General features: G+C 47.0%; 1 protein-coding gene across 12 annotated transcripts in view; it reads right to left on the bottom strand.

The window, feature by feature from the left end:
• The window catches only part of plec.S (plectin S homeolog), a 122,272-nt gene that overhangs the window by 9,058 nt on the left and 94,371 nt on the right, over window positions 1-18,843 (bottom strand). For all 12 annotated transcript variants that reach the window (XM_041568052.1, XM_041568054.1, XM_018224013.2 and 9 more), the window contains 25 exons: window positions 18,025-18,140; window positions 17,521-17,627; window positions 17,057-17,176; window positions 16,578-16,673; window positions 16,235-16,362; window positions 12,523-12,616; window positions 12,180-12,334; window positions 11,651-11,963; window positions 11,426-11,500; window positions 11,043-11,204; window positions 10,724-10,828; window positions 10,262-10,357; window positions 9,853-9,978; window positions 9,556-9,708; window positions 9,308-9,462; window positions 9,070-9,196; window positions 8,666-8,849; window positions 8,105-8,262; window positions 7,775-7,953; window positions 7,524-7,662; window positions 6,972-7,328; window positions 6,427-6,510; window positions 6,232-6,336; window positions 5,303-5,401; window positions 319-3,699 (listed from right to left, as the gene is read on the bottom strand). In XM_041568052.1, the coding sequence (XP_041423986.1) occupies window positions 319-3,699; window positions 5,303-5,401; window positions 6,232-6,336; window positions 6,427-6,510; window positions 6,972-7,328; window positions 7,524-7,662; window positions 7,775-7,953; window positions 8,105-8,262; window positions 8,666-8,849; window positions 9,070-9,196; window positions 9,308-9,462; window positions 9,556-9,708; window positions 9,853-9,978; window positions 10,262-10,357; window positions 10,724-10,828; window positions 11,043-11,204; window positions 11,426-11,500; window positions 11,651-11,963; window positions 12,180-12,334; window positions 12,523-12,616; window positions 16,235-16,362; window positions 16,578-16,673; window positions 17,057-17,176; window positions 17,521-17,627; window positions 18,025-18,140 (6,814 nt within the window). The remainder of the gene's footprint in view (window positions 1-318; window positions 3,700-5,302; window positions 5,402-6,231; window positions 6,337-6,426; window positions 6,511-6,971; window positions 7,329-7,523; window positions 7,663-7,774; window positions 7,954-8,104; window positions 8,263-8,665; window positions 8,850-9,069; window positions 9,197-9,307; window positions 9,463-9,555; window positions 9,709-9,852; window positions 9,979-10,261; window positions 10,358-10,723; window positions 10,829-11,042; window positions 11,205-11,425; window positions 11,501-11,650; window positions 11,964-12,179; window positions 12,335-12,522; window positions 12,617-16,234; window positions 16,363-16,577; window positions 16,674-17,056; window positions 17,177-17,520; window positions 17,628-18,024; window positions 18,141-18,843) is intronic.

Below are 18,843 nucleotides of genomic sequence, written 5' to 3'. Positions count from 1 at the left end.
TCAGTAGGTGAAAATCTGGCAACAGTAGGCACCACAAAAATAATGACTTTTTAGGTCAGAATTCTCTAGATCTTATTTGTGCCACAATTAACACAATTAATAGATGTTGCTGCACTAGAAAATGGGCAAAAACACAATCATGGGAATTTGTAGGCCAAACATATAAAAACGTAGTTTTCAATGAATGATGGAAAGGGCACTTGGTGCTCTAAAAGTAAAATGAACGGCAATGGGCCAATGTAAGGCTTTGAGTGCTGAGATGATTCTAATTAGACAGAGGAAGCTAAACTAGGACTATTAATACTATAAAGTAGGTACCTCTTCAGACTTTTTCTGTAGCAGTTCTGCTTCTCTTTTCAGTTTCTCTTTCTCCTTCTCCAGTTCAGCGATGGCTTTTCTTAGGTCTTCAGCCTCCTTGTCGCTCTGTTGCCTCTGGATTTCAAGAGTATGAACCACAGTCATCTTCTCCTTGGTTGAAAGTTCTGTCTTGTGCAGCTTTTCACTGATCTCTTCTGCCTGTTTTCTGAATTTCTTGGCTTCTTCTTCAGCTCTGGACTGGGCTTTGCTCAGTTCAGCCACTTGCAGTTTGAGATGTTCTGCCTCGGTGCTGATGTCCATCTGACGCCGGCGCTCCTCTTCTAGGATCTTTTGGAAACCCTCAGTTTCTTCGGCGAGCTGCTGTTTCATTAGTTCTTTATCTTCTTGTAGCTTCTTGGCCTGCTCCACAGCCATTTCTTTCTGCCTTTGGAGAAGTTCAGCCTCAGCCTTCAAACGAGTGGCCTCTTGGACAGCTTGCATCTTTTCCTTCAACATCTTCTCTGCCAATACCCGCTGCTCAGACAGTTCATCTTCAGCAATCTTCCTGAGACGAGCTGCCTCCTGAGCTTCAATGCTAAGACGGGCAGCTTCTTCAGCAACTTGTTTCATCTTATCTGCCTCTTCAGCTAAGAATTTTTGGGTGTTGTCTTTGTCCTTTGTGATAAGCATCTTGTTCTCCTCTTCTATGCGAATCTTTAGCTTTATTAGTTCTTCCATTTGTATTTTTACTTTAAAGAGCTCCTCCTCCACAAGCTTCTTCTGTCTAAGGGAGTCTGTCACCTCCTCCTTCAGACGCCCAAGCTCCTCATCCAAGATGACCTTTTGATGGTCGGTTTGCTCTAACTGCAGTCTAACTTTGGTCAGTTCACCCTCAACTTGCTCCTTTTGCGTCAGAGTTTTCTCTGCAAATTTCTTATGTTTTTCCATTTCAGCATCAGCCAAGTGCTTTTGTTTTAGAGCAGCTTGCTCTGCCTGGGCTCTCATGGCTGCTTCTAGTTCTGCTTCTTTCCTCATCTTTTCTGCATCTTCCTGAGCTTGAGCTTTAGCCTGTGCCTCCTCCTCTGCTTTCTGTTTCAAGCGCTCAGCCTCCTCTGCTTGCTGGCGTGATAAGGCAGCTTCATGTTCTGCTCTTGTCCGGGCTCTTTCTGCATCCTCAGCCATGCGCTTAGCGCGCTCAGCTTCTTCCTTCAGTTTATCGAGAGTACTTTGCTCTTGGATCCTTGTCTGCAATAATTCTTGCTCTTTTTGCTGAACAGCGGCATAGTAAGCTTTTTCCTCAGCTTCAATTTTCTTGTTTGCAGCTTCCTGGGCCAATTGAATCTGTTTATCGGCTTCCTTTTCTGCCAGTTCTTTTTGCTTTTTAGCCTCTTCTGCTTTGGCCTTGAGCTTCTCCACTTCTTCCAATGCTGCTTTGCGCTGTCGGGCAGCTTCCTGCTCTGCAACTATGATCTTTTTCACCTTCTCCTCTGCTTCCCTTCGTCTGTTCTCCTCCTCGAGTGCAAGCTGACGCTGTTTTTCTGCCTCTTGCTCAGCTTTCTCCTTGCTCTTCTGTGTTTCATCTGCTATGTTTTTCAGTTTGTTCAGCTCTAGTTCCAAGTCAGACTTTCCCACAGATGCCTTCTCAAAGCTAATTTTGAGGATTCTGATCTCTTCTTCAATGACCCTTCGCTGTTTCATTGTTTCATCCACAATATTTCTCTGTCTCTGTAGCTCACTTTCAGAAGACTGTTTGAGCTGGACGATCTTTTCTTCAATGTCTTGCTTGTGTTGGGCTGCTTGTTCCTCCAGAAGCTTCCTTTGGTATGCTTCATCTTCTGCTAGTCTCCTAAGACGCTCATTTTCTGCCTCTTTCTCCTTCAACGCAATTTCAGCCTCTGTTTTCAGTCTTGTGGCATCATTGATGGCTGCCAATTTCTCCTTTAGAATTCTTTCAGCTTCAGCTCTCTGTCGAGTGGCCTCCTCTTCAGCTAACTGACGTTGCCTCTTGGCTTCTTCAGAGATGGCACGCAACTTTGCAGCCTCTTCAGCAAGCTCACGTAGCTTGTCAGCCTCAGCTTCTAGCATCTGCTTGGATTTTTCACTGGCTGAGCGAGACTCTTCTTCTGCCTTGGCTTTGGCAAGAAGGAGAACTTCCATTTCTGCTCGCACCTTGGCCAGCTCTTCTTCCAGACCTTTTCTCTTCTGAATGGCCTCATTCACCTCATTCTTAAGGCGGTAAAGATCCTCCTCCAGAACTATGTGTTGCTGCTCGCGGTTCTCCATCTCAGCTTTCAGACGAATAAGCTCCTGCTCAGCAGAAAACTTGTGTTGGGAGGTGTCTTCTGCTAACTTTCGCTGTTTTTCCAACTCCACCTCTGCTAGTTCCTTCTGACGCAGAGCAAACTCTTCAGCCTTTGTTCTTTTGCGGGTTTCTCTCTCTGCGTCGTCTTTTTGTTTTTCAGCCTCTTCCTGTGCTACCGTTTTCTTGTGAGCAACTTCTTCTGCCTGGAGCCTTAGACGCAAGGCCTCATTGGCTTTCTGTCTCCACTTCTCCAGCTCTTTCTCTGCTTCCTCCCTAGCATTTTGAGCCTCCATCTGTTGTTGTTTAAGACGCTCTGCTTCCTCTTGTAGGTGGGTGACAGTAATATGCTCTTGCTTCAGGGACATCTCCAGTTGGGTGGTTTTTTCTAGGAATGACATGCGCTTGTTCTGCAGCTCTGCATCGGCACTCTTTTGGGCCACATCTTGAGCCTGTTTGATCTGCCGTTCTTTCTCAAACTCGGCCTGCTTCATCCTTCTTTCTGTTTCTTCAGCTAAAAGCCGGAACTTTTCCAGGTCATCCAAGGCCTTTTGCTTTTCCCGTGCTGCATCCTTCTCAGCCTGTACCTTGCGCTGAAGCTCCTCCTCAGCTTCTCGTTTCTTCAGGGTTTCATCTTTCACCTGTTTGCGCAAGCGTTCGGCCTCCTCTTGAGCAAGCTTCTTCTGCCTCTCTGCCTCTTCTGCCCGAGCTCGCAGATCATTTAACTCATTTTCTGCACCAGATTTTTGTTTCTGGCTTGTTTCCAGTTGTATGCGAATTATTCTGATCTCTTCTTCAACTTTTTTACGGCTGATTTCAGCTTCTTCGATCAGCTTGGCTTTGGACTTGATCTGCATTTCTGAATTTTGCTTCAGCTGCTGCAGCTCTTGTTGGATTGTCTTTTTCTGCTGTTCGGCATCAACTGCGACTACCTGCCTTTTGGAGACTTCTTCCTGCATATTTAGCCTCAGTTCTCTGGCCTCTTTCTCTGCCTGAGCTTTGGCTTTTTCATGGGCCTCTGCAAGTTGCTTTTGCTTCTCCAATTGGGACTCTACTTCTGCCAGCCTCCTCCTCTCCTCTTCTTTTAGCTTCTCTGCTGCTTTCTGAAGGAGTATAGAAGGTGGGTATAGAAGGGAAAGGGCCAAGGAGAGGTAAGAAGGGAAGTAAAGATGGAGACAAAAAGGGGAAAATAAAAATAAAACAGATGGAAAAAATTATTCTATGCTCTATGATCAAAATGAAACAACTAAAAACAATGGGCAAACACAAAAGGGATGAGAAAATGTTGTGCAAATGGATATCTGGGCCTTGCTTATTCCAGGCAGATTGAGGAAAAAAGCCACATACAATGCAGTTCCACAAAGGGAATTACATAGTAAAGGAAGGAAAGTACAGACAGAGGTTCTACAACATTCAGGACCAATAAACTTATCGCCTTCAGCACATTCAGCAAAACCACCACAAGGGCTTTTAGTTTGTCTTAAACTGTAAACAGACTAAATATCTCCCTACATATGAACCTGGAGCTCAACACTCTCTAGGATTGCTAACATAACCAGCCTTACTAACACTAGTAACATAACCAGCCTTACTAACACTAGTAACATAACCAGCCTTACTAACACTAGTAACATAACCAGCCTTACTAACACTAGTAACATAACCAGCCTTACTAACACTAGTAACATAACCAGCCTTACTAACACTAGTAACATAACCAGCCTTACTAACACTAGTAACATAACCAGCCTTACTAACACTAGTAACATAACCAGCCTTACTAACACTAGTAACATAACCAGCCTTACTAACACTAGTAATAACCAGCCTTACTAACAGTAACATAACCAGCCTTACTAACACTAGTAACATAACCAGCCTTACTAACACTAGTAACATAACCAGCCTTACTAACACTAGTAACATAACCAGCCTTACTAACACTAGTAACATAACCAGCCTTACTAACACTAGTAACATAACCAGCCTTACTAACACTAGTAACATAACCAGCCTTACTAACACTAGTAACATAACCAGCCTTACTAACACTAGTAACATAACCAGCCTTACTAACACTAGTAACATAACCAGCCTTACTAACACTAGTAACATTACCAGCATTACTAACACTAGTAACATAACCAGCATTACTAACAGCAGAACTGTGGCAAGCTAAACACATTATAATCCTGCACCAACACAATGCAAACATTCTAACTGGGACCAATTACTACCCCATTGTCTCATTGAGTTTAGTATCTCATGGTTTAGACAAATCCACAATTCACCATGGGATAATATCCAGCAAGTAGTTACTACCTTGTTGCACCCACAGAATGGCACATGTTCTACACTGATGCCCCCTATAGAGTTCTATGTGCCCCTACTCTGCTGAAGAGGATCCCCTGTAACCTCTGCAATCTGACAAAACACAAATCTGGATCCAATGTGTTACTTACTCTGACTGGCATACGGCAAGTAACTCAGGCCAAACAAAGTCTCTCCCCTCCCAATGCAATAAAATTGTTGGACCCAATATTCAATTCACAGATATTGTAACCCTTATTTGATTTTTTTTGGTTCCCTTCTTGCTAAAGCCAATCAGCAGCCTTCTTCCTACATGCCAACCAGCGTGAGAACCGGCGAGGACCAGCTTAAATATTCAGTCTTCAGCCCCTTCCAGTGAAAGAGACCAGTACTTACCTCCTCCACCTCTAGGCGCTTGAGGGTCTCTGTGATGAATTTAATGTACTGACTGGTGAGAGTTGTGAGCTCACTGTACTTGGTGCGGAGCTCCACATACTGTTAAGAGAAAGCAAAGACCAGTTAGGCCACATCAAAAGCTTCTACCTGAGGCCGAACTGCACCTCATGACATGAATATAAAACAATCGTGCTACTACAGTAAGTACAGTGGTTAGAAGATAAAACACAAAGGACAGCAAAGCTAACATGGAAAGGAGTGGAGACCAACTACAGGAATCTTGGCCTTGGATATATGGGAGCTGAACTGTTCTGCTGCTTCAATAATCCACTCTATAGCTTTCCCCTACCATCCCCCACTCTATGGTCTTTCCAGCCATCGCCACTCTATCAACTTTCGCTGCCATTGCCCACTCTATGGCCATCTCCCACACTATGGCCTTCCCTTAGCCATCGCCCACTCTATGGTCTTTCCAGCCATCGCCCACTTTATGTCTTTCCCTACCATCGCCACTCTATGGTCTCTCCAGGTATCGTTCACTCTATGGCCATTGCCTACTCTATGGCATTTGCCTTACCATTGCCCACTTTATGGCCTTACCATTGCCCACTTTATGGCCTTTCCTTACCATCACCCACTCTATGGCCTTTCCAGCTGTCACCCACTCTATGGCTTTTCACTGCCATCGCCCACTCTATGGCCTTCCCTTACCATCGCCCACTCTATGGCCTTTCCCTGTTATTGCTGAATGTTTGGTCTTTCCTTGCCATAGCCCATAGTATGGCCTTCTCCATTTATACCACCCTGCGTCTACATGTATCTGCTTCCAGGTGTCCATTGTACAGCCCTGCCTTGGTGGTAACTGTTTGGTGATCACTTGGACTGAGCCCACTGTACAAATGTCCAGTAAATCTACACTGGAATCCTACCTCTTGAATAATGTTGTCCGATGCCGACTGGACTTTTGGCTTTTTGACAGGAGATGCAGCCGGTTCCAGTTGGGCTTTGAAGGTCACAAGATGAAGCTCAAAATCCTATTGAAGTTGGAGACAGAGGAAAAGGGATCAAAATGGGGTGGACACTTTGTGCCTAATAAGAAGTAAAGTATGAAACAACTTGCTCACCTTGATGGCATCAATGTATTGCTTGGCATATTTCTGGCATTCGTCAACCTTCTCCCTGTTCTTCTCACTTTCTTCCAGGAGTTTCTGAGGGACATTTAGGTCAATGTAAATATCTACACAATAAACTTCCAATATTAAAAGAATAGTTACCCCTCTGCAGGAGAATTATATACATTTATTGGGGCAAAATGCTATAGTTCGTAGCGAGTTGTGACATTCACGAGCCATTAGGGGGAGCTACTGCTTCATCACACAGATCACTTAATTATATGCTGATAACACCAAATGTGAAAACACCATATTTCTCCTTGATCAAACAAGCATGAGATGGTCCAAGAATGAAAAAAGAAGTATCCAAAAGTGCAACAACTTAAGGGTTAATAAAATTAGGCTCAGCAAAATGATCTCTCAGTATAGAGGAGTATCATATATTGAGTATCATATACATATTGTTTTGCCCCTCAGCTTGAACATTATGCCCACTGGACAACCTTTATTTACAAAGCCCAGCCAGTAAATTTCCCGGTATAAAGACCACCCCATACCTTCTCCTGCAGAAGTTGTTCCCTGACTGTTTTGCTGTCTGTGATGGGCACTGACTGGATCTTCTCCTGACGCTTCTTTGCTTCTGTTATCCATTGAATGAGCCACTCGTAGCTCTCCCGGTAGTAACGGAGCTGCTTGCCCAGCTGGTCCAGCTCTCGCTGCCTGATGTCAATTTGAAGGACAATGGCTTGCCAACGCTCCAGAAGCTGCTGAACTCGCTCCCGGTACCTATCTATGTCCACATCCCGTTCACTGTGAGACCTCAGCATCCTCTCACTGACCTCCTTGGCTTTGCTCAGGTCATTTTCCAGATTGCTGAATAGAGGTTGGTGGCCTTCAACTTGACCACGCATTCTCTAAAAGGCATAAATTAAGATCACTGAGAGACCAGAGGACAATAAGAACCATAAGGTGTTTACCTTAGAGATTGTGAGACTAAGCCTGGCTTACAAAGATATGAAACTTTACTGGTGGTTGTACTGACAATATGAGTGGTTTAACCAATAGTAATTATGTTCCCACAGTCCCTAATGGCCAATGTGGAGCAATACCTTTAGTTCAGACTTATTACTCTCTAGCTCTTTCAGATCAGAGGGCACAGATTGGACCTCTTTGAGCTGATCCTCATAAGTCTTGACCACCTCTTCCGCACCCTGAGTGTTCCTGATAACCAGGTTGACGGTCTTCAGTCTAAGGTTGCAAAAGAAGAGGTTAGCAAAGAGACACACAACAGTCATTACTCCAACTAAATAACCCTAGTCTATTAATAATACTGAGCTGATAAACTGTAGCCCACACTCACTTGTCCAGATAGATGGTGGACAGGCTGTAGACCTGGGTCATTTTCTGCAGGGTGACATCAAGCTCTGAGCGCAGCATTGGGGAAGAACTGCCAAGATCAGGCTGGGCAAGGATCTTCTCGGTCTTCTCATTCACCTGATACAGGTTCTTCTGGATGCTCTCCAGCTCAAAGTGAATTTGCTAAGAAAATACACACATGTTGGGAAGAGTAATTTGAAACCAGAGAGCAACAAGTATGGGAAGTCTGATGTTAATACAGACGGGGCAATGGGACCTGGGAATGATGACAGTGGGAGGAGAAATGTAAGATATAGGAAGGGATTATAAGCACCTGCTGTTCTCCAATTCTCTGAGAACATTCCTTGATGGGATCCTTGTCCAGAGGAGAGCGGATCTTGCTGACCGTACGAGACTCACAGCCATCAAGTTGTAGCTGAATGTTTTTCAGTCGAGAGATGTAATTCTTACATGCGCTCTCATCTTGTTCTCCTGCACAGGGAGCAGTCACATTATATATATGGAGAGAGAGCTACACATGCTGAACCAGCACTAAAACAAAATTCCAAGGGATTGTGGTCTTCTCTCACTTCCTGATGGTCTATCTCCGACTCATCGTACTTACTGTGGAACCTTCTCCACCTACTCCGATCATATCTCAGAGCCATTAGACCAGCAACCTCTTATGCCACGGTCTAATGGCTCCTGCAGTCTCATGGCATATGCATTTTCTGCTTCCAAACCATGCTGCCTACCCTAGGAACCTCCGTCTATGGACCTCCTCCTAAGGACCTCCTCTTTCTGACCAAGGGACCCTTTTTATGAGACTCGAGGGGCCCCTTGCCATGTCAGTTATTACCATGCGTATAGAGCAGAAAACTCCCTGTGCTTTTACCTTTCTCCAGGCTGCGTAGGAGCATCTCGTATTTCTGGGTGCAGGAGTTGTACTCTCTCTCGATGTTCATACGGTCATCGGGGTGAAAGTTCTGGGAGTCCTGGCTGTCCCTCATGAAGTCCTGGTAGTGAATCTCAAGATTTCTAAAAGCGGTTTTATACTCCTCGGATGTCATACTGCGGAACTGAAGGTAAAAAAAAAATAGTAAATGACTGGGGAATGTACAGACGGAGCTACAGAAGCTAAAGGGCTGCTGGTGTTGGACTGTGCCTGGACACAACGATATATACCCCCCCCCACACACACACGACATTCAACCAAGATTTAGAGGTGCCTAGTGCCAACAGTGGGCAAGATTATGGTCCAGTGGAGAGATTGGTAAAGAGGGCAGTGCAGTGACTTACTGTGATAAGAGACCAAGACTGGATGAGTTGGATGTCACGGAGCAGGTACTGATAGGAGAGTAAGCTCTTCAGGTCTATGTTCAGTGTGTGCCACAGTGTATTCAGGGACTGGTGGGTGCCCTCAAGTCTGGGGGACACAGAGACAGAAAGATATTCCAATTAGAGAATGGGTCGGGTGACTGACAAGGTGGTTGCACAGTAACCTCAGTTGGTAAGTTCTGGGACCCCAAAGTCTCACCTGCTAACAGCGTCACGTGCCTCCTTGTTGGGTGGTGGAACCAGAAAACAAACCGAGGGAACAAGGGCATCACTTCCGGAAGCGTTCAGCACCTTCCACTTGTAGGGCTGCGAATTGTCCACCAGCAAACACTCATCCCCTTTATTTATTGTGATCTGTGGGCATATAAATGTGTTACTCATCCCTTTTACACAACCTGCTCGCACACTTACACTATTCTAAGAGGAGGCACTAGGAGGTGGTATTACCTCTAGTTGCTTGTAGTCACACACTGCTTGAACTGGCTGACGGCCTTTTGGGGGGTTTGAGGGGCTTCGTGGCTTCAGCTGAATGATGGAAGAGGCCCGCTTAGCCAGACTGGCAAGTTGCCCTTTGTACTCTGACAGTTGCTCCTTCTCGTCCTATGGAAACCAGTAAGAGAAGATTTCACCAAGGTCAGGGTCACATGAAGGGACACAGAACAAGTGGGGACCCATTCAGAGCAGTTATGGGGGAGTTTGTTTATAGGAGGATTTACAGGAGGAGTTTAGAGAGGATGTACTCACCATGCTGTCCTGGAGAAGGTCCTCGAGCCGCGTAACTGTGATGGCGCGGTCACATATATACTTTCTACGCATGGTGTCCTGGATCTTCTTCAGTTGTTCTTCAGCCTCCTTCACATCTGCAAAGAACTGTAAGAAAGGGACATGGGGAGGCCTGTAACTTTCAGGGTCAAATGTAATTATGAACCCCCAAGAGTAAGTTATGAGCCACCTATGGGCCCCCATCAACACGTATATTTCAGTACAGATTTATCACATCAATAATTAGGGCTGGTGCCAGTTTTTCAGGGCCCGTACATAATTGGGCCCTTAAAATTCTCTCTGTGGCTCTAAGTTAGTGGCACGTAGTTCAATACAGTGATTAGTTGTGCTATTTGGTGATACCTTGATGGCTCATGTACTTTGGGGTTACCTGGAAGTAGGCAGTGTTCTCCTTCAGGTGGGCCTCGATACAGCAACACATCTGTAACATCCAACTCCACTGGGTCTGCAGAGCCGCCTGGAATGCCTGAGAAGTCAATGGGGGGAGATCAAGTCATTATTTATAGGGTGCCATAAATTTTCATCTGATGCCCGGGGACCACCAGGATCAAAATCTACATGTCAAAGCACTTCGGTCTACTGACTACCACCGTGCCATTGGTCTGCTTGAACTAAGCAAGTTCTCCATCCCATCATTTATATCGGTTGCCACTGCCAGATCTTTCTATTCCATGTTGTATATGGGTGGCCTTACTAAAAGTTATATAATGCCCAGTGTCTGCCTAATGAATATCCATCTAAACTGTAAGTCTGACCCAAGAATTGCTGGGCTTTACCAACAGTAATAGAGATGTCTACTGCCCTTAAATATCTGCATTAAGTGGCTACCTACCTCCACTGTGGACTTAGCCGGGTGGTCCTCACGAAGTAGCCTGTCTCCTGTATTCTGGATGTCCTTGATCTTCTTCTCCTTCAGCTCAAGCTCACGCATTAAGCCCTGGGGAGCAGAGGAGGAAAGATGTTTACCATCAGGTCCCAAAATCGCACATCCATTGATCCACCACAGGTCGTTCTTAAATGATTAAATGTTTTTGTGCCAGTATCACCAGTAGAACTATCCCAGTGCCAGAAGCAGAGAAGCCCCTGAAACCAACCCAGCTTCCCTCACTCATTCATGCCCTGCCGGTGTATAAAGTCCCTCTGCTACTCACGGAGTAGTTGTCCTTCTTGCTGGTCATGTTAGTGTTGCGCTCACTCCAGTCATAGTTGACCTCCTCTTCTTCTTTATCGTTCAGCCACATCAGCTCTTTGGTGGCAGCAGAGACAAACGCGTGAAAGTTCTCTAGATGCCGGAGACGGGACTTGGAGGAGTTCTAGAAGAAGCCAATGATCAGCAATGTTATAGAATGTAGAAGAGCAGGTTCCTCAGAGAGGATCTGCTCAAGTAGTTTATCAACAGGAAGATCTGGCCATGCCAACCCCATCAGTGAAGGAATAGGGACAGAACTGCCCCAGTGCTGAGCCACATGGGCTGGAGCCTCAATGAAGAACATGAATGATGGGGTGTATTAAACCAGTCTATCCCAGTCCTTACCAGTAGTTTGGCATATTGTAGATCCAGTTTTCCTAAATATTCCTGGGAGGATCCACGACTTCCTGAGAACTGGCCCTGCAAAATATTAAATCATGGGATTAGGGGGACACAGAAGTACCGATCGGTCTCCAGAGACACAATAATTAAACCCCCCCCCCCAAACATCCCAGTGCATTGCTGAAGTGTTAATGAGACTGAAGGTTGATGGACAATATGGATTCTCACCTCTTCAGCTCGTGCTCGTTCAACCTTGGCTCGGAAGTCGCTGATGGACTGATGAAGGCCACGGTGACTGCCTAGGTGGGATTCGACACTGGGGAGGTCTGACCCCCATTCTGCTGTATTTATTCGCTTCTGGTTTTCTTCCACCCAGCTGAGCAGGTCCTGCAGGTACCGTAGGGTGGCATCATCCATTTGTGGCCGGGAAGCCTGCTGGGTGACCTGAGTGACTTGGGTGGTGACCTGGGTGGCACCTGATTTTATCCGCAGGTTGTACTCTGTGCGCATTGCAACGAGACGGTCGTGAAGGCGATATACCCTGGAGGCAGAGAGAGGCACAGTGATGGGGTCTATGTCCTTCTCAATTAGGAGATTAAATGAAGGGAGGCATAACCAGAACAGGTTTGGGGGGACTGGGGTGAATATGGTCATGGTACAGGTCTCTGATTGATTTGGGGGAAATGCTTATGGGCTCCCCTACATAGCCCTGGAAGCCAGCTTAAAGGTTAATTTGGCCACTGATTGGCCGACTTACCTCCTGTACATCTGTTCTCCCTGGGGATGGCGGCCATCTTTAAGAGCCTGCACGTCGTTAAACAGCACGCGAATCATGGCGTCCGCCTGGTCCAGGTCGCGCTCAATCTCCCCCGCTCTCTGTGGCTGTTTCCCAGCATTCAGCAGGCGGATGTTCTACAGGAGGAAGAGGAAGGGTAACCCCCCAAGCAAGTGGTTTATCCCACCCCATCAACAAGGGAACCCCAAAGTCCTGGTGGAGATGTTCTATACGTCACCATTGAGGAGACAAAAACCACTAGGAAACTCTAGGTTTGGTCCTAAAGTCAGGAGGCCACGCCCCCTGGAGATCTCCTCCTACTCACCGTCTGTAGTAAGGCATCCGCTTGGTTGAGTTGCTCCTCACAAAGCCCCGACTCCATCTGTAACTTACTGACGATGCGCTGCAGCCGCTCCAACCTGCACACAGAGACCAGGGGTGAGACCAGCGACCCCCATAGACTCTCCCAGGCATTTAATAATGTACATAGAGAGGGAGTCCCCCTACATCCATACACTCTGCCCAATCAGCTTTCTGCCCAGAGACTCCTCCCACCCTCTGCACAATACGTGAGCTACCACCTGCCCTGGGATACTACTCCATGTATCAATGACCCTATTTATGTAAGGCCGCATTTCCTAATTGCTTCAAGCCTTCCTTCACTTGCCTTTTATTCCTGTGACTGCGGGAGCTGCCATACACATTCTGCCTCCAGTTGCTCAGCCTCTCATCATCGCTTGATGCTTATTGACCCCATAGCTATAGGCAGTGCCCTGCAATCTCACAATCATGTAGCTGAAGAAGAAAGCAGGGTAACTAGCTGCCCACTCCCACCATGAGTAGGAGACTGCCAATTCTACACCAAGTAAGAGACTGCTGTTCCTAGAGGAAATAAGAGACTGCCGGTTCCACAGCGAGTAAGAGACTGCCGGTTCCACAGCGAGTAAGAGACTGCAGGTTCCACAGCGAGTAAGAGACTGCAGGTTCCACAGCGAGTAAGAGACTGCAGGTTCCACAGCGAGTAAGAGACTGCCGGTTCCACAGTGAGTAAGAGACTGCCGGTTCCACAGTGAGTAAGAGACTGCCGGTTCCAGAGTGAGTAAGAGACTGCCGGTTCCAGAGTGAGTAAGAGACTGCAGGTTCCAAAGCGAGTAAGAGACTGCAGGTTCCAAAGCGAGTAAGAGAGCGTAAGAGACTGTCAGGCCTGTAGTGCATAAGAGAGTGAGTAAGAGACTGTTGGTTCCACCTCTCCCGGGGTTGGTAATTGGCAGAAACGTGACTCATCAGCTGAGACTTTTGGTGGGTGGGGGGGGGGGGTCTTGGTGTAACAACAGGACAGAAGGGGCCCCTAAGGCAGTTGGGAAGGGGCCCGGGGGCTACAGGCCGATACTCTGATTTAATCCAGAACTTCTGGGAATTTGGCCCAAATCTCGGAACATTTATTCCAAAGTAAAAAACAAAACAGGCGGCGACTTTCCATTAAACCCGAGAGCTGGTGGGGGGAGGGGCGTGTGGCAATTAATAGGGGGGGGACAATTAAACAGAGGGGTAACCCTGAGCTGCAGCCTCGGTGCTGCATTAACCCTTCATGTGCTGGACCCCCGGGGGCTGTAAGGACGACGCACATTGAGTTGGGCAGAGAGTGAGTCACAGGAAACCTCTAACTGGCGGTTTGTGACAGATGCAAACGGGCTCTGCCCCCCCCCCTTATTCCAAAACACGGCGTCTCTAACACAAACAGCAGCCACGGCTCATGCAAATCTGCACTACTGGTTCCCATGGTAACAAAACACCACGTGTGACACAGCTGGGGGGGCTCATATTTGGTTTATAAAGCCCCCTCCCCAACCACAGACACCGGCAGCTCTACTATTACCCAACACCCCTGACTGGACCCCTTTCCTTTGCTGATGGTGGAACCTAATTGTCCCTAACATTATTGGGGGTCTCTGTGAATATACTCAGCACTGATCTGGATACAACAGTGAGTCAGTCATTAAATTCCGTGTTAGAAGCCAAGGCAACAGTGTCAGACATTTGCATTTAAACCTCACGTTATACAGTTTGGCATTAGACAAGCCAGTCCGTCCATTCACCCCAAATGTTCTGGTGTTTAGGGGAACTGCCTCTAGTCTTATAGATAAGGGCTTCCGGGGGGACAGACATTTCTAATGGTGAGGTAGGAGATCTTTCCACTTCTTCCTGATCATCTTCCCGGCAGAGAATAATCACTCGCTGAATCAAGTCTTTCAATCCCACTCCAAATAGACAGACCTTTATGGGTGTAGGTACTTGTAAGGTTTCATCCAACATGTTTGAGCTGTACATTCCCATAGCCCACGTACCAGGAGACTTGCCCCATGAGGCAACTAGGGCATTCAGAGGAGGCCGAGGGAAATATTCACTGCAGGATAATAATAAACTCGGTGTATAAGATCCAGTCTATCCCTGTAGTTCAAGGAGACTGAGCGGCGGAGTTTATAATTCATCCCACTCCTCTAGTTGGCCTTCCCATTTGGCTTTACGTGTAACTAGTGGTGTCTCGTATACCTAAGTGTGGAGGTACAGGTATAATTCAGAGATGAGGCCTTTGGATGTACCTTGTGAGACTTGTTCTATCCAACCAATCCGAATAGGATATTTATTTAGTATATATCTATATATAAGTATCTATTAACTTGAGCATATTGTATTGATGAGCAGCTAGTTGGAATGTTTTCCTCAAAGGGATCTTGTCATCAGAAAAACATGTTTTTTTTCAAAGGCATCAGTTAATAGTGTTGCTCCAGCAGAATTCTGCACTGAAATCCATTTCTCAAAAGAGCAAACAGATTTTTTATATTCAATTTTGAAATCTGACATGGGGCTAGACATATTGTCAATTTCCCAGCTGCCCCTGATCATGTGACTTGTGCCTGCACTTTAGGAGAGAAATGCTTTCTGGCAGGCTGCTGTTTTTCCTTCTCAATGTAACTGAATGTGTCTCAGTGGGACCTGGATTTTACTATTGAGTGTTGTTCTTAGATCTACCAGGCAGCTGTTATCTTGTGTTAGGGAGCTGCTATCTGGTTACCTTCCCATTGTTCTGTTGTTTGGCTGCTGGGGGGGAAAAGGGAGGGGGTGATATCAGTCCAACTTGCAGTACAGCAGTAAAGAGTGATTGAAGTTTATCAGAGCACAAGTCACATGACTTGGGGCAGCTGGGAAATTGACAATATGTCTAGCCCCATGTCAGATTTCAAAATTGAATAAAAAAAAAATCTGTTTGCTCTTTTGAGAAATGGATTTCAGTGCAGAATTCTGCTGGAGCAGTACTATTAACTGATTCATTTCCCATGACAATATCCCTTTAACTCTTCGAGGGGAACCATTCCCTCCTCCCGCCATACATCAAGTATCTCTCCCACAGCAACTTCTGGTCCAGTTTGGCCACCGCTGGGAAGTAGTGATTTCTCCACAGTGGGGTTGGCTGAGCTGTAAAGTCAATAACCTGCTTTGTTTTCCACCAGATAAAGGACAGGATTTTCATAAGCCACTAGATTTTGTCTGAGCAGCAATTGGAGAGGGGAGTGACCCTGACCCAAGAGAATGTCATGTTGTGAGTAGAAGGTTTGATGGTTTGTGTCCTCTACTCGAGATACTAAATGGCCGAGTTGTGTAGAAAGAAAATGCAGAAATATTCTGGGGAAGGTCTCCCCCGAGTCAGGGTTGTCAGGCTCAGTCGGGAGTGAGCCCAAATCAGTTGCCCAAAAGTTGTCTCCAATTTATCATAAGAAAGTCTGTTGCAACACGTTCTCTTAGGGAGCAGCATCATCTTTCCCCCCACATTATTTTCATACTCAGTATCTTATACATTGACCCACTGAACCCCCAAAAGAGGAAACTCCTGAATATGGGGTTAATAAAGACCTTAAAGGGCCAGTAATGTAACAAGAGTCAGAATGACTGGGGGGTTTATGGGCTACACCCCTAGGGCAAGTAATGGAAGACTCCAGACAAACTCATTGAATCAGTAGGACAGCCCCACCCCCCCTCACCTCTCCAGCTCAATGCGCAGTAACTTCTCCCTCTCCAGGATGGACACGTGCAGTTTGCCCCATTCCTTCTCCACATCCAGCGGGTGGTACCCAGGGGGCACCTTCAACTGGCCCGACTTCACTGCACCCTGAGCAACAACACACGGGACAAATCAAACAAAAGTGTGGGGGGGAATGGGAGGCCCCCAATGGGCAGAGAATAATGGGGGACCAGGTCTCTCTAGTTTCCATGGGGTTCGTACAATTGAGGGACTAAAGGGTCAGAGAAAGAGGGGATGGGCGGGATCAGAAAAAGATGGGCAGGGCCAAAGAAATGTAGAAAGATGGGGCCCCCAGGACTCACCTCTAAGTTCTGGTACTGGAGTTTGGACTGGTTCTTGTCGGCCTCTTTACTGGGGAGATCCGTCTCCTTAAACTTCAGGAACTGGCGCCACAAGACCTGGGGAAATGCGCAAGTGTTGGTGCAGATAATGCGCTGGTGCAACACATGATATTCCCTCCCAGTGCCCCCTACTGGCAGCCAGTTCTACCCACAATCCTCTGTAATGCACTAGCCACCGGCTCAGCAGCAGGTCACTGTATAGAGGTCTGAGCTGCTTCTTATTGGCTAAACCCCAAACCCCCACCATGCTGAGAACATTCCCACCCACTGGGTGCACAAGTCTCCTGACTTTATAATCACATGTCCCAGACATGCCGTGTAACTAACTACAGCCTCCCGACATCTCTAATCAGCCCCACGACTACAGTTCTACCCACGGTGCCAACTGGCAATGCCCATCATCATCATCATCATGCCACGTGTAATGTCAGGGACAGTACCTCGATCTCCTCGTAACTCGCTGGGAATCTCCTTTCCTCAAACACCACAGTGTAATGGCGGATCCACTGGAGCAGAACCGTCACCCTCTCATAATACTCCTGCCACCTCAGCTCCAGCTCCTGCGTGGGACAATTACACATAAAGGTCACATAGACATAAAGGACAGATAGAGATAAAGGAGAGATAGAGATAGAGATAAAGGACAGATAGAGATAAAGGAGAGATAGAGATAAAGGGCAGATACAGTGGATAAAAGACAAACCAGCCCATCACACCCCCAGGCTGAAGAGTAAGGAGATAAAGTCTGTGTGTGGAAAGAAGAAGATTATCTGCACATTGACTGGAGCCTGGACACATGGATCTGTTATACGAGGATCCCATAATCCATAATCCTTTGTTACAGTAATGGATGTGCAGGGGAAATGGCTGTGTGTGCCCCCCGCGTTGCCCGGGAGTAACTTACATTTGCCCGCGCTCCATCTTGCACGTCGGGCACCCTGGGCATGGCGTCGTACAAAGAGGACACGTAGGTGATGATGGATTTCTCATCAGGTTGAGGGACGTCCACATCTGCGGGAGACAAGTGGGGGCTGCTGAGTGGCCGGTACAAAGGCAAGTGAACAGGTAACGAGACATTGGGAGATCCCGTGCCAGGCTGTGGGCACACGATACATTGGCTATGCCCAAGAATTTTCAGTCTGCTTAGTAAGGAACTGCAACTCCCAACATTCCCTGAAAGACACAGTCTGTGCCTTGTAGTTGTAGTTAGAGTCAGGTGGGAGGATCCCAATATTACTGGAAGATTCCACGAGTGCCCAGATGCCTCCATGTTACCCGGGTATCAGTAGTGCCACGTGCAGTTCTACCTCACAGGTCTCTTACTATGGAGTTACTATGGGCCTCTCTCTCCCTGCAACCTGCACCCATCACTTGCAATGGTCTACTGGAGTAGACTCTCCCCACTCACCCTCAGGGTCCAACAGTCTGGTGACACCCAAGTCCCGCTCGGCCACACCGAATGCCTGTTCCAAGTTCTCCAGGTTGGTCTGTCGGTAAACGCGGTTCATATCGATGAGCATCGGCCTGTAGGGGGCACCATAGTGAGTAACCGTGCAGCTTATTTACTCTACTACACCGCACACTCACATTCACATATGCACTCACTCACATATGCACTCACTCATGCACCCTCACTCATACACACTCACATTCACATATGCACTCACTCACTCATGCACCCTCACATCCACGCACACTCACATATGCACTCACTCACTCACATATGCACTCACTCACATATGCACTCACTCACACATGCACTCACTCACACATGCACTCACTCACACATGCACTCACTCACACATGCACTCACTCATGCACTCACTCATACACTCACATTCACATATGCACTCACGCACCCTCACATATGCACTCACTCACACTCACATCACTGACAGAAGGGATCTGAATGAAGAGGGAAAGAGACAAAGTGACAGTTAGTGACACTAAGAGGGAAGACATTGTGCTGAATAGAAACAATGGAACGAGTGAGTTAAACCAACTGTTTCTTATGGGAAGGCAGAAGGGGCAAATAGAGGGGCAAACAGAGGGGCAAACAGAGGGGCACAGACAGACAATGTACTAACACTTGGTCACGCCCACTGATTAACCCCTTCAGGGGGGAGTCCAACATTTGGGGGTTGGTTACAGAGAGGTGATATCAGAGTAGAAAGAAGGGAAATGTTGGGAGAGGACAGAGTTGGGGGGCATGAGGGTAGGAGGGGGG

This window comes from Xenopus laevis, chromosome 6S (genome assembly GCF_017654675.1).
Source record: "Xenopus laevis strain J_2021 chromosome 6S, Xenopus_laevis_v10.1, whole genome shotgun sequence".
Taxonomy (NCBI): domain Eukaryota; kingdom Metazoa; phylum Chordata; class Amphibia; order Anura; family Pipidae; genus Xenopus; species Xenopus laevis.
The sequence above is the reverse complement of the archived record's forward strand: the minus strand, read 5'-3'. Positions and strand labels throughout refer to the sequence as shown.